General features: G+C 35.4%; 1 protein-coding gene across 3 annotated transcripts in view; it reads right to left on the bottom strand.

Moving 5' to 3' along the window:
• LOC110033602 (caffeoylshikimate esterase) overlaps nt 1-14,602 on the bottom strand; it is a 95,801-nt gene that overhangs the window by 43,260 nt on the left and 37,939 nt on the right. For 2 of the 3 annotated variants that reach the window (XM_020737639.1, XM_020737638.1), the window contains exon 7: nt 9,684-9,782. The exons of the other annotated variant lie outside the window; for it this stretch is intronic. In XM_020737639.1, coding sequence (XP_020593298.1) covers nt 9,684-9,782 — 99 coding nt within the window. The remainder of the gene's footprint in view (nt 1-9,683; nt 9,783-14,602) is intronic. 3 annotated transcript variants of the gene reach the window in all.

Genomic DNA, 14,602 nt, shown 5'->3' with positions numbered 1-14,602 from the left:
TATATATATATATATATACACACACATATATATATATATATAATTTCATGCAATTTATTCGTGCGCGGTGTCGTAACAAAATGGATGTCTTCCATAGGCAAAATCGACATTTCGGACTCGTCTGTGCAGTCTGTTTTGTCATCCGAGGTCGCTCGGACGACAATCGGGTCAAAATGTGTCAAAATTTAAATTTCATAAAATTTCAATCCGCGATCGATTGTTTCAAAAAAATTATTCGAGTCTTCGATAGGTTACAGTGCAAGCAATGTGAATTGCGGCGATCAGACGTGTCGATTCTCCAAATTGCGAAGTTTTGTGCGCGAGAGTGCGAATTGTGGAAAAGGTCACCCTAAGGCTCAAAAGGTCCTATATGAATCCCTTTTGGGTTTCCTAATGTTGGTTTCACCATTCTAAGTGCTACAAGTCGATACCACACACGCGAAACCACAAAAGAGTACAGAAGTGGGTTGAATTTCTAAAACGAGGCGGGTCTCATTTTTAAAATTCTAAGATAGTCAAAGGGAGATGCCTAAGGCTAGATCCTAAATCCTAAGAGGAAGACTAGAGCTCACCAAAAATGAGGTCAACACTGGTATGTATGTAAATGCCCCAAGAAATTTTCGCACTTAGGTGTTAGATATGTAAATACATAGGAATTGGGTGGTATGTATGTAAATGCCTCTAGATTGACCCCCTGCCACTTGAACCGCTACACCCCTGGCATTTAAGTCATTAAGTGTTACATATGTAAATACATATATATTGGGTGGTATGTATGTAAATATCCATTGAATTTTCTTGTCTACATACCCCGCCATCTCAGCTCACATGAAAGCAAAATCAAAGCAACGCCTTTTGGTCCCACATTAGGAAGAGGCAAACCATAGCTTTTGTATAAATTGAAATAGGGGTGTCAAATATTGACCCGACACGCCAACACGATTCGAACTCGACTTATAAAAATTCGGGTTAGGGTTGACGAAAATATTTTTCGAGTCGGGTTTGGGTCTAGAAATTTGACACGTTTATTATTCGGTTTGGGTTCGGGTTGAACCAGAAAACCAAAACATGACCCAAATAAGCATGAAATTTCGGGTCGGGCTCAAGTTAGCAAGTAAAGCTTAGTTTTCAGTCTTAGTTTTTGACCCATTTGTTATTCGGGTCGGGTTTGGGTTGACCTATCTGGTTGAGTCATTTTTGGGTCATACCGCAGACCCGAATTGACACCCCTAAATAGAAAGGCAAAATGACTTCAACTGAGCATTTCAAACTACATCCTTGTCTGTATTTGTGTATGATGGATTTTAGAAGTGGTTTTTTCTTATTTATTCAAAATTATTTAAAATAAAAAAAGAATTTAAAATGGTAAATTATCTAGATTAATAAGGTTCAAAAATCAGTATTCATCTACATTACTAGTTATTAAGTATGGTCGATGGTCTGTTTAACCTAAACAAGCTATTTAGTAAAATCGAGTTTGATCAATAAAGAAAATTAAATGAACCAAGCTCAAAAAGTACCAAAAGAACTCCAATCAAGTGAAGCTCTAAAATTAACTGAATTGGGCACAAATAATTTGCTTGGCTCGACTCGGTTCGATTGTAACCTTGATTCCAATGAGTTAATTTCAAGTTGTTGAACACAAACAAAAAGAGCAAATTTGAAGTTGAACACAAACATATTATTCACGAGCAAATTTTAAACTAAATAATAATAATAATAATTGAATAGCCAAACACAAATCAAACGTTACCTCAAGCTTAGGACACATAATTAGATCAATGTTCAATTTAACCTATCCGTTAGTATCTTTATTTTAAAATTCGAAAATTGAAGTTCAACAAATAATATGTTGACCTCACTTTTGTGAGGATTTACCCTAAATTGACATCTATGAAAAAGACATGTCCTGAGCCACTCAAATCAATCTAGGATCTCAGGGACTTTTCTACAAGTCCTAAAACCATTCATCAAATCCATCTTGGTGAAGAAATTTACCAACATTGACTCCTTGGCCACATCAGAGATCCCTAACCCCTAAAATTTAGATCAAACTCTAATGTTTCCCTTTTTGAACTCAAAATTGAGTGACACCTTAGGAAAATTAAATCAATGATGATAGAACCTAATTTGAACTAATATTTCACCAAATTGACCATTTGATCAACCCTGGGCCCCATGGCCAACATATTGATCATTTGGTCAAACCAACCTCATATGGTCCATACATAGACTTCATGAACAATCTCATGCCCAAGTGAACTTAAATGATCAAACTCATGATCAGGCCCCTAATTATCATTTTGGGATTCATTTAATTAATTAAAAGTTTTCAAGAAAAGCTTAATCCAAGCCCATCCATGGAAACCCAAACTTTTCTATGGAGGCCCAAGCCCCAGGTCATCCTTAGCCCATCACTTTCAGGTCACCCATAACACCATAAGACCCATTATCATAAGGAAGACCCATTAAACACATTAAGACATCCAAAGCCACTATTTTTTACTCTTCTAAGCTACGATGAGGTGGAAGACACATGCCCCCCTACATGGCATGGCATCCAACCCATCTCTTTGGGACCAGATTGGACTGTTCAAACCAGCTCACTTCTGAGTTCTTCATCCACCTCATCATCTCCCCAATGAAAAGCCAAGCCTACTCTAGCCACTCTCTTCACCATGCTTAGACTAATGATGAGCACACCATGGGAAATGGGGGAATTGATTATCCTCAGCCAAATCTTAACCCCTGAGCTCCTCTGAGCTTCTTTGAACCACTACCTCTCTTCCCCAATTGGCTCCATGCTCTCCCATAGCCTCGAATAGCTATTTAAGGACATTACCCGAGAGCTTTGGAGAAGAGAACTTGAGATAGAATCCCTAAGCCCTGTCATACTCAACAACAAAATTACTCCTTACCCTTAGGCAACCGATTCCCCATAGTTTTAGCCTTTGAAATCTATTAGGGAACCTTAATTTTAGACCTCAAAACCCAGGACATTTTCGGGTATGACATGAACTCCACCAAAACTTCGACCTAAACATCCTAGAAGCTTCCCTAAACTCCACGAAGAAGATCTCGATAAAAATCGGGCCACCCCAAGGCCTCTAACCTAGTCTAAGCTGAAACTGATCCACCATTTTACCAAGGAGATATATAGACCTGATTTCATCTCAAATTGGACCAAGGATAAACCTCGCGGGGACAAAGCGAAAGTTTCAATCAAACTCAAACGAGGCTACACTGTTGAGGCCAGGTATGTGCCATAAACCCTAAAATTTCGCTCGGGTCTAGTTTTTTGTGAAAAAACAATTACATCATGTCACTTTAAACCATATGGATATGTTTCTTTGAATACAGAAGTTTTAGGAACAAAAATCGTGACAATTGGTGAAAAATCTGATGAAATCTTGCGGTTTAAACATGAACTATTCTCGGTTAGTCGTCCCAAGGGAACGATTAACCGGTGTCGTTAATTTTTGTGTATCAGAAATGGACGGCTCGGACTAGAACAGACTGTCGACTCGTTCATATGAAGCGCACCGAACCGCAGGCGACCTCAGCGTCTACGTGTAAAGTCCCGCGAGTCAAAGCCCACCGCGTGCGCTTTCGATGATAAGATCAAAACCTGATGGGCATCTAGCTCGCATCTAGTCAGCCGCCGCGTGGATAAGTAAATAAATCAGATTTTCTGATTTATTTAAATGCTGAAAAATTTAATAAATTTCAAAAAATCATAACTTTGCAAAAAAAATCATACAAATAAAACAAAAAAATCCCTGAACTCAGCAAAACAAGAGGAATATGATAAAAAAAATTAAAAATTAATAAATTATGTTTAATTTTTAATTAATTAATTAATTTTAGAAGTAATTTAATTATTAAAAACTAATTATAAATACAAAAATTACAAAATTCATAGAGAACATACCTTTCACCTTTGGAAATATTCTCTGATTTTTACAAGGCTAGGAAAAATACACAAAATGAAATTGACCAATTTTCACCAAATTTTGTAATTATTTTTAAAAATAATTATAAAAAACCAGAAAATTGGAAATTAAGGTTTAAATTGCTTAGGAAAATCTAAAATGATGAACTTCAGCCATTTTGGACTTGTCCTAACCCAGATTCTAACCATCGGATTTAAACAACAAATCTAATTCTAATTCTAGCTTCAGGTTCAACCAAATCTGAACTCAATCTTATATGTTAGATTTAACCACATAAGAACCAATCAATCTGATATTTTGAGTCCACACTTTGGACCCAACTCTAACTTAGGAGTAACTTGATTTGAACTTGACCCTAAGGGCTAAGACTGACTACATTGGATTTAGCCAACACCTTTAGATCCAAGTTAACCAAAATTTTAAAACAACCATAATTAGGTCTAACCCCAATTAGACCTAATTAATCCTTTAAGCCTTACCTAAATCAGGCTTAATAACATTAAGGTTTAATCTCAATTAGACTTAATTAATCCTTTAAGCCTTATCTAAATTAGACTTAATTAACTTTAAACCTTAAATAGATATAACCCCAATCAAACCTAATTAATCATTTAAGTCTTACCAAACTTAGGCTTAACTAACTTTCAACCTTATTAGATCTAACCCCAATGAGACATAATTATATCTTTAAGCCTTACCTAAATTAGGCTTAATTAACTTTAAACTCTAATTAGGTCAAACCCCAATTAGACCTAATTAATCCTTTAAGCCTTCCTTAAATTAGGCTTGATTAACTTTCAGTCCTAATTAGGTCTAACACCTATTAGACATAATTAATCATTATGTCTTAGCTAAATTAGGCTTAATTAACCTTAAATCCTAATTAGTTCTAACCCCAATTAGACATATTTAACCCTTTAAGCCTCACTCAAATTAGGTTTAATAAATCTTCAAATCCAAATTAAGTATAATATACATTAGACTTAATTAACCTCTTAACCATTACTTAAATTAGGCTTAATTAATCCTAAACCCTAATTAAGTTTTACTCATATTAGACTTAATTAATATTTTAAGCCTTTCTTAAATTATACTTACTTAACCTAAAATCCTAATTAAGTCTAACATATATTAAGACTTAATTAATTTTTTAAACGTTACTTAAATTAGGTCTAAACCCAACCCACACCCGTAGGTTCAACCTAACTGGAACCTAAGTCAACTCAAATCCCTAGGTTCAACCCAACTTAAACCTAAGTCAACCTAAGCCCTTAGGTATAATATACATTAGACTTAATTAACCTCTTAACCCTTACTTAAATTAGGCTTAATTAATCCTAAACCCTAATTAAGTTTTACTCATATTAGACTTAATTAATATTTTAAGCCTTTCTTAAATTATACTTAACCTAAAATCCTAATTAAGTCTAACATATATTAAGACTTAATTAATTTTTTAAACGTTACTTAAATTAGGTCTAAACCCAACCCACACCCGTAGGTTCAACCTAACTGGAACCTAAGTCAACTCAAATCCCTAGGTTCAACCCAACTTAAACCTAAGTCAACCTAAGCCCTTAGGTTCAACCAACTTGAACCTAAGTCAACCGAAATCCTTATGTTCAATCTAACTTTAACCTAAGTCAACCCAAACCCTCATGTTCAACCCAACTTGAACCTAAGTCAACCTAAAACAACATAATCCTTAGGTTCAACCCAAATTGAACCTAAACCTTAGGTTCAACCTACATTGAACCTAAACCCTAAGCTACATTGAACCTAGTTCAACCTACATTGAACCTAAACCCTAAGTCTAACCTACATTAGACTTGATCAACCCTTTTAGGTTCAACTTAGATTGAACATAGACAGTTATGTCTAGCCTAACCTAAATATAACTTAAGTCTACTCAGTCAAGCCAATCTGACCTAACTCAGGTTAGATCCAAATCAACTAAACCTTTGAGTTGACTTAACCTAATCTAGGTTAACTAGAATCTTACTTTAGGTTAGTTCAATTCAAAAAGAACTAATCAAATATGACTAAAGGTTAAGCAGGGTTTTGCTTTTTCGTATGAGGACGAAAAGCTCTCTTAACCTTAGTTAAGGTCAATTAGGACAAACAATCAAAACAACTTTAAACCAACAGGCATAAAACTAATTAATCAAACCCTAGATCAACCAACATAAAATTCACCCTAAAAGATACTAAAACTTAAACTCAAACCAAAAATACAACATGGTTTGAGAGGAAATATTGGGAGAGGCAACACATGGCTGCTAACAAAATGTTCTCTAGTTAATCAAACCACATACTTTAATGATCTGGAATGACAAAACTATGGAATCTTGATTGGATCATTACAAACGATAAAAAATATATATATAAAAATGACAAAGCTTAATCATCTAATAAATCATAAAAAACCTAAAAATTTTCAACCATTAAAAACCGAAAAAAGACATTAAAACTTAAATGAAACCCTAATGAACAAAGAACACCAAACGCAGCTTGAACTTTAGCGTTCGGATCTACATAGAACTCTTAGACGACGCAATCTGAGGTTGCTGACAAGAATGTTTCGGTCTTGGTTTAACCAGGTTTAACCATATTTTGGACTAAGTAGATCTGAATACCCTGAAGACCCCAGGACGATAGAGTCATAAACATCTTGATCGGGTTGTCTAAAAATTAAAAATTAAACAAACTAAATCAACAAATTAAAACATAATTCTGTATTAGCTTCGCTACACAGGGTCACTCAGGATAAAAGGAGAAAGGCATCCTATATTTACTGTACAAGTTATGAGAATGTACTAATTTTGTTTTGCAGTGATGAAGTTCCAAAACTCGAAAAGACAAATTTCAACTGAATATTTTAACAACAGAACAAAACAAAACAACAAAACAACGATAAAACAAAATAAAAATAAATAGTAAAACACAACAAAACGCAAATGACAAAGCAAAACAAACAATACAATGTAATAAACAACACGTTTAGGTAGTATCAAATCTTCAGGAATCTGCTACCTTTAGGACGGAACGTTAACGTTTCTTTCCTTAATAACACTTAAACTTTTTGAGAACAAATGTTAACCTTAATCGAAAGTTTTCTTAGACAGTCTTAACTGCCTAGGATGTTAACTATAGAAGTGTGCTCTTATAGGAGAATAAGAATCTCAGAATATGTATCATACCTAAATCTCTGGTTATGGGATTTTCAAGCAGTTTTCTTTGTACGAGTATATCTCAGGAGTCAAAGGCTCCAGAGTTCTCTCTACAATGTTTACCACAATGAAGTTCTCCCCACACTTTTCTTTTATTTATTTTCTATTCTCATTTCCCCTTTCCTTTCTTCTCCAAATTTCTTAATATCTTAAGGTCACTTATATGATCTGAGAAAAAAAATTATTTGAAGAATAGGGCAATGTAATAGACAACAGAGTAGCGACTCCTCGACAGCAATGACACCAAACAAATGACGGTGAATTGGCGGCGACCAGTCCGACAGCAACCACAATGTCCAAGTCATTAATAACAACTTGACAAACGACCAAATGATCAAATTAGCTCTAAATATTTGGACTCGAACACATTAAATTTATCTCATCAGATCGCATTGTTGTTAGTAAAACAATGGACCTTACGTGCAATTGTCCTAAAAATGTCAAGTCCTTGCATCATAGTGTTGAGTTGGTACTCATTGAAAATAACCCAAAGGCACAAAACAAGCTAAGCTGTAATAGTAAACCATACTAATGCATAAGGAGGAATCTTATATGTTAACCTCCCAATTGTTAGTAACACGGGAACTTTCCACTTCAACAAAATTTCACATAATGGTGGAATCGACGAAATCTTGTGATCCTGCAAAATTCCTATGCAGAAAAGAGTGGCTTTAGCGATCGCGGGAGGACAAAACGAGAAGTTCTCGTCCAGCTGGCAAATTCAAGTAGACATTTAAACTTTTTAGACTTGCTTCCATTTTTTTTAATTAGGATTATTTTCTATTAATAGATTATATATTATTGTATTTGGTTATTTTTTGAGACATTAACTTGGTTTTATGTATTTTTGGTAATTATTCTCTAATGTTCCACTCATTAAAGTGTTGTAGCTTGCCCAGGAATACATGGTGGATCCGCATCACTATTCATACGGTGTCGTTTCATCATTCAATTTCTGCTTTCAGTCCGGGCAGCTGCCAAACATTTCCCTACCTCGTCCCAAACACCATCGATATCCCATATATTCACTTCCTTTTAATCCCAAATCATTTCCCCACTAATTTTCCTTCTTGAACACGTTCTAGGAGTCCTAAAACGGTGTTATTTTGTCGAGAAGTTTACTAGGAATAGTTAATCCTTAAGAGTCATCAATTGATGATACTGAGGAAACAAGGAAGTGGATGTTAAGTGACGGTAACACCATCAACTTTGGCTTTGCAAGGGTCTAAAGCTGATTTGGCAATGTCAAGACAATAATAGGGCAGAGCGAAGGAGAGGACCAAGAGGAGTATGTTACACTAGGTATGCACAACCAACAAAGAAACCATCCTACAAAGTGAGTTTATAGTTTTCTTGATGTGCACTATTAGGGAAATACTAACTGAATTATAAAAGCAAAAGATAAAAACATAAGTGATACTTCATCAAATCAACGACCCAAGGCCATGACAAAACATACAGATCTAAATATAATTTATCCTCTTTGCAAGCAATAATCATGAAGCAGTCTTGAAAATGTGACTTTGTCAATAAAACAGAAAATTTTTCAAAACAAAAAGTCCAAGAATGGATTTCAATCTTCTAAGATATATTTGATTCCCATATCTATCCCACATTCAGTTTAGCACTCAAAAAAACTTTGAGCCGTCAAGAAAGTTGAAAGAAATAAAATAACATTTGAAGGGTGTAAGTGGACTATAAAGATAATAGGGAATGTAGATCCAGCTAAAAATATATCATGATCTCATAAATAATATTACTGAGCATTTTAGAATTATATAGCAATAGCAATTGTCATGTTTAAATTCAAAAAAAGGGGAGAATGCAAGGCCTGTTAATGATGGTCAAATACAATGAAAGCCATAATATAGAGGATGGCGAACAAAAGTCAAAATTTAGGAGAAAATAGTGGATGACAGTTCGTGAGGTAAAATTGACTCTTTTCAAAATCCTTGATGCTTCCACAGGAGATATGTTTCATACATTTAGAATTGATAATTTTGATAAACTGCCTTCAATTAGAATATGATGTACAGTAGAACATATAATTGAAAGAGAACACTTTTTCAACAATATTGGGGGCATCTTCCCATCATACAACTTTATAGATGCTTAAAGAGGCATGGACAAAAGAGTCCCAAAATACCATAGGCCTTTAGTGGTGTGCACCAGAGGCTTATGGTGGTGCAGCATTGGAAAGGGAGCATTGTTAAAAAGGTCCTAGTTAAGGAAGTTAATTGGGTCATATAAACTTGAAGTTGGATCAAACACAAGGCCATGAATGTATACGGATACTTTACATAATGGGATGAATTCAGATTTATAGAAAGGGATAATATTTATTCAAGGAGTTAATAAACACAACTTCAATTGATATAACAAACCTAAACCTCTTTAAAACTTTTTGCCACATTACATCAACGAGTTATGAGTTCAATTTTTTCATTTAAAAACTAATGATATATGCTCATACAAGTACCCAATAAAAAAAAAACCTAACCTTCTCAAGCTTTGACTCAATCTCACGAATTGCCTTTATAAGCTCAACAGCTGTTCTTAATCTCATTTGATCAGCATATGAGATTACATTAAATTCAGCCTGAAAGGAAATGAGAATAGTGAATCACCATACTAAAACTATGTGGAAGATAAGACCATGGCATTAGCAAAACAAACAAGGCAGGAAAAAGGAGAAAGCTTGAAAGGCATAAAGTTTATTTTTTGGCGACCATACAATAGTATTTGAGATAAGTGATCACAAATTGCCACCCATTAAGTTGGGATAAAGATAATGATGATGATGATTCTGTATTACAATCCAAAATGTGAACTTCCTTAAACTAAGAATCAAGCATTACATCAGCCCAAAAGGAATAGGAATATTACCTCAAAAAGTTGGTCAAAGTTTTAAACTAATATAGCTTGAAAATTAAGGGACTTCAAAATAAAAGGAATTATCACCTCAAAAATTTAAATATGTAAATACTGCAATCCTTGAAATTTTTCCACGCATTTATCGTATAAAATACAGCTAATTAAAGATACAATATCTGCACAATTTTGAATTAATTTTACAAATACCACTCTTAAAGTATAATCAAAAGAAAAAAATTAATAATTAAATAACATGTGAATCATACATGAAATGCAGACTTCTAACAAGCCTTTCATAAAAGAATAATAATGATATTGTTTTAAAAATTTCGAACTTGGGCTTATTTAGATGGAATATTCAAGTCTTTTATCTGACTAGCTCTTACAATATATTAGTGTGTGTACACAATGGAAAGTGAAGAACATCGAAAAAAGTTCAAATAAACTGTGGGTGTGATTACAGGTCAAAGATCGAAGTTTTAAATATTTAATATCTTTCAAATTTCCTTTCCCTCAAACTTCTGTCATCCAAAAAGAGCAGTATTTCCCCAAAGAAATCAACAACATGCCTTTGATGCGGCTTTTGAAACACAAATCAATGTAATGGGTACATTATATCTATCCTCCTCAAGTTCACAGTTCACAGTATATCAATAGCTGCCCGCTACAAAACTCCCGATTACAAAAGTTAGCTAATTTCAAACTAGGCCCTATAATTAAATCTAGGAATTAATTGAAACTTGTGGAGAACTTGAAGAATCTAACAGTAATTATTCTAACTTAACTGGAGGAAAAAAAACAATTGAAAATACACTTTTAATTTAAACCCATCATGTGATGAGTATAAATTGTGCATTTGTCAAATTCCAACGTGCAAATAGCCGCAGTAACATTGTTTTGGGAGATTTAAATTTTAGAAGCTAGCATGCTTCTGATACTCCACTGTTTAGTGGATTGTTCAGCTTAATCTCTCTTCACAACAGGGTCGATCCATATGAAAATGGTGAGACATTATTAGTATTTTTCAGTGATGTCCCTTCAGAAAGATGAACCTTCTCAAAATTATTCTCAACAATTCAACACCTGAAAGTTCAGTTTTTCACCATCGATACAATTATGAGTTTGTCAGCCTCGGGGTAGTATATTCAAATCATCAATCAAATATTCAATTGCCACCATACCTTTGAGGTCGAGTCTTTGTCAATTGCCTAGGTAAGGACAGGCTGGACAGGTTGAGCCGAAGCAACATTATTTGGTCAAAATTAGAACAAGAAATGGCACAATGTTCATCATTCATCATTGATAATCAGAATAAATATTCTACATATAAGAAATAGAATTCCCAGCAGACAATATTAAATGGAATACAACTCAATTCACTTGGAAAAATGGGGTATCTAATATTTTTTTTTCTCTACAATATAGTAGCCCAATAAAAGTTCCTTATCTCGAATGGCACTAATTGTCAATGATCATCCCATTTGCCACAATAGTGCTGTCAAAATCACTACCTACAATGTACGTCATTGATGCCTGCCCCACTGGCACCCACCACATGCAATAAGGGTGATCGTGTTTTTACAGTAGTCAGCATAATTGTTATTATTGAAGTGTAGGATTTGGGAAATTTTCTACTATCATTTTATACATTGAGAAAAAATTAATTATGGGTCTTAAGTAATTATAATAACATTCTTTAGGCATTCAAAAATTCAAGGTCTTGAGTCAAATGATGGCAGCGATCACTCGGCTGATTAAGGAGTCGAGATCACAGCCTATCAAAAGTGATGCGGTCAATGTGGATAAATACTTGAAGATATTTCAAGATCTACATTCACCTCTGTTCAAGGAAACTGAAGACCCAATTGAAACGGCGAACAAGCTAAAGAGGATAGAGAAGATACTAAATAGCATGGCTTGTCGGGATGAAAGAAGAGTATCGTTGTCGACGTTTGTGCTGAATGAAAGAGCGAAAAGCTGGTGGCATGGGCAATGTCGAGATAGGTTAGGGGTCATACCTAACAAGATGATAAGTTGGGAGTTCGTGGACCTTTTTAAAGAGTGGTTCATATCCCTTGTTGCTCGACGACTGGTGCAGGACAAGTTCATCAAGTTGAGGCATGGAGAGAGGACAGTCATGCAATACAAAGTAGAATTCACTGCACTATTGAGGTATGCGCCACAATTGATTGCTACTGCAGAAGAAAAGTGCTACAGATTCTTTTAGGATTAAAGGCTGTTAATACACTTAGGGATTGATGAATACTCAATATCTGTAGAACGAACTAGAATAGTAGAGGTTGACCATCAGCTTACTCAGAAGCGCAAGGAGATGCATAAGAGGAAGAGCATCGAAGAAAAAGGAGATCATTTGGATCAATCAAAGGGTTCAAATCCAACAATAATTCAATTGGAGTTAGCAGAGGTACAACTCAAAGTATTGGAGTCACTTGTGTCAAATGCGGAAGACAACATAAAGGTGACTGTTTGATGAGCTCTATCACTTGCTATTGGCGTCGTCAACCTGGTCATACAGCAAGATATTGTCCATCTCTTGGCCATAAAAGCAATGAATATCAGAAATCTGGTGGAGCACCTTCACAAAGTCCACAGGCGGGCAGACAAAGATAGAGTCTACAGCTTTAGCTCCGACCCAAGGTCAACAAAAACCCATTTGACCTCAAGTACATTCCTTCAATCGTAGTGAGCCTGAAGAACCTACTGCTGCTGATGGTGATGAGATCTGATTAGTGGCATTTTCCAGCATGTTTTCGTGCTTCAATAAATAAATGATCCAAAGTATAATTGAGTGGCCTTCTATCGAGTTTTTATCTTTATAGTAATTACTTTACATGAATGATCCCTAGCTTCATGAATATCAAATGTCAACTTGTTGATGAAAAATGACTTGAGGTATGTTTATAAATTTTGAGGATAAAATTTTTATGAGTTAGGAGGATTGTGATGACCCACTTCATGCGACAATCCATTTTTGTTACCGGAAGGAAGAAGAAATTGAAGAAAATGAAGGAAAAGAGGAAGATGAAATGAGTAGTCGGGAAGCCGGAGAGGGGAGAGATGAAGCAAGAAAACGACAAATTGAAACGAGCAGATATGAAGCCTACATGGCGAGTTTGCCCATAAAGCGACGAAATAGAGCCGAGAGTTACTTACCACGAGATCAGAGAGTGCGAGAGACGAGCATAAGCTAGGGTTTCTCTGTAATCGAAGAAGGGGAAGAGAAACAAAAAAAGACGGCTCGAGCAAAGAAGAGGAATTTGACGTCGATAACAACCCACAATCGAAGGAGTTCAGTCGAGCTTTGAGCGGTTTGGTGCAAAGGAGAAGGAGAGAAGGAAGCTGGGAGCAGTGAAGGAGCCTGTGCCCTAGCCTACCAACAAAGAAACGAGGAAGGAGCATCATAGAGGAGGGAGGGTCAAGCTCGTGCATCGTCGAGCAGGCGAGGAAGCTCGTGAGGGAGATCCTTCTATGCAGTTTGAGAAGAAGAGTTTCTTTTATTAAAGTAATATAATATAATATATATATTCTATTGGGCCCTCTCATACAACTTTTTTGTATCCTTTTATATTTCAATATATTCTGCCCTACGGCTTCCATAAATATATATATATATAGTCATGACCTTCTGTGACCAAAATACTTATAGAAAGAGATATTATTTTACCTGATTTATTGAAGTCAGGTTGGGCACAACTCATGATGGATATTAACAACAAATCGTCATGGAACACAGACCTCCATATTGTACCCACTGTAAGATGTTTGAACATATCTTTGATAAATGTCACAAGCTTCATTCTAATTTGAAATCTAAGGTTCAAGTGGATAAGGACGGGTCTAACCCCATTGCTTTGAATATTATAGTTCTACCTGAGGAAGATACTGTCAGCCATGAGGTGTCTATTGCCCCTGTGGACCCCCCTGACTCTGCAGTTACCGTTACTGCGATTGATGTGATGTTGGTACCTTCAAAACCAATAGAAAACAATACTGAATGAATATTACCCACAAAGGATAGTGTTCAGACTGATAATCAGAAGAACCTCGCAGCTCCCCATCTTTAGGAAGTATCTGGTGTAGAGACAACTCATACTTTACATATACTGGAACCTATTGTGGGTACTACGGCTTGTAATCCTTCTGCTACAACTCTACCACCTCATCAGACTGATTCTTTGGATGAAGAATGACAAGTTTACACTTCCAGGTTCCAGGAGGAAGAAGAGGAAGAAGAAAAATGGAGATCTACTTGAGCTCAGGAGTCTTATGGATGATACTTTGGTTACTTCGAGTGTTAGCTAGATTCCTTTCGAGAACTAGAGGCAGATGCATAACTAAATTTAAGTGACCCTTACTTTTTCAGCGCCCTAGTGCTTTTGGGCTTTTTTTATTTTTATATGTACCCTTTTTGACTTTTGTGTGTGTTGTACCGTGTAGATTGAGTGTCTATTTTTAGGCTCACTCATACAACCTATTTGTATTATTTCTCTTTAATATATTAGCCCTTGGGTTTTTTTTTTAATA

This window comes from Phalaenopsis equestris, unplaced genomic scaffold (genome assembly GCF_001263595.1).
Source record: "Phalaenopsis equestris unplaced genomic scaffold, ASM126359v1 Scaffold001235, whole genome shotgun sequence".
NCBI classification, from domain to species: Eukaryota; Viridiplantae; Streptophyta; class Magnoliopsida; order Asparagales; family Orchidaceae; genus Phalaenopsis; species Phalaenopsis equestris.
The sequence above is the reverse complement of the archived record's forward strand: the minus strand, read 5'-3'. Positions and strand labels throughout refer to the sequence as shown.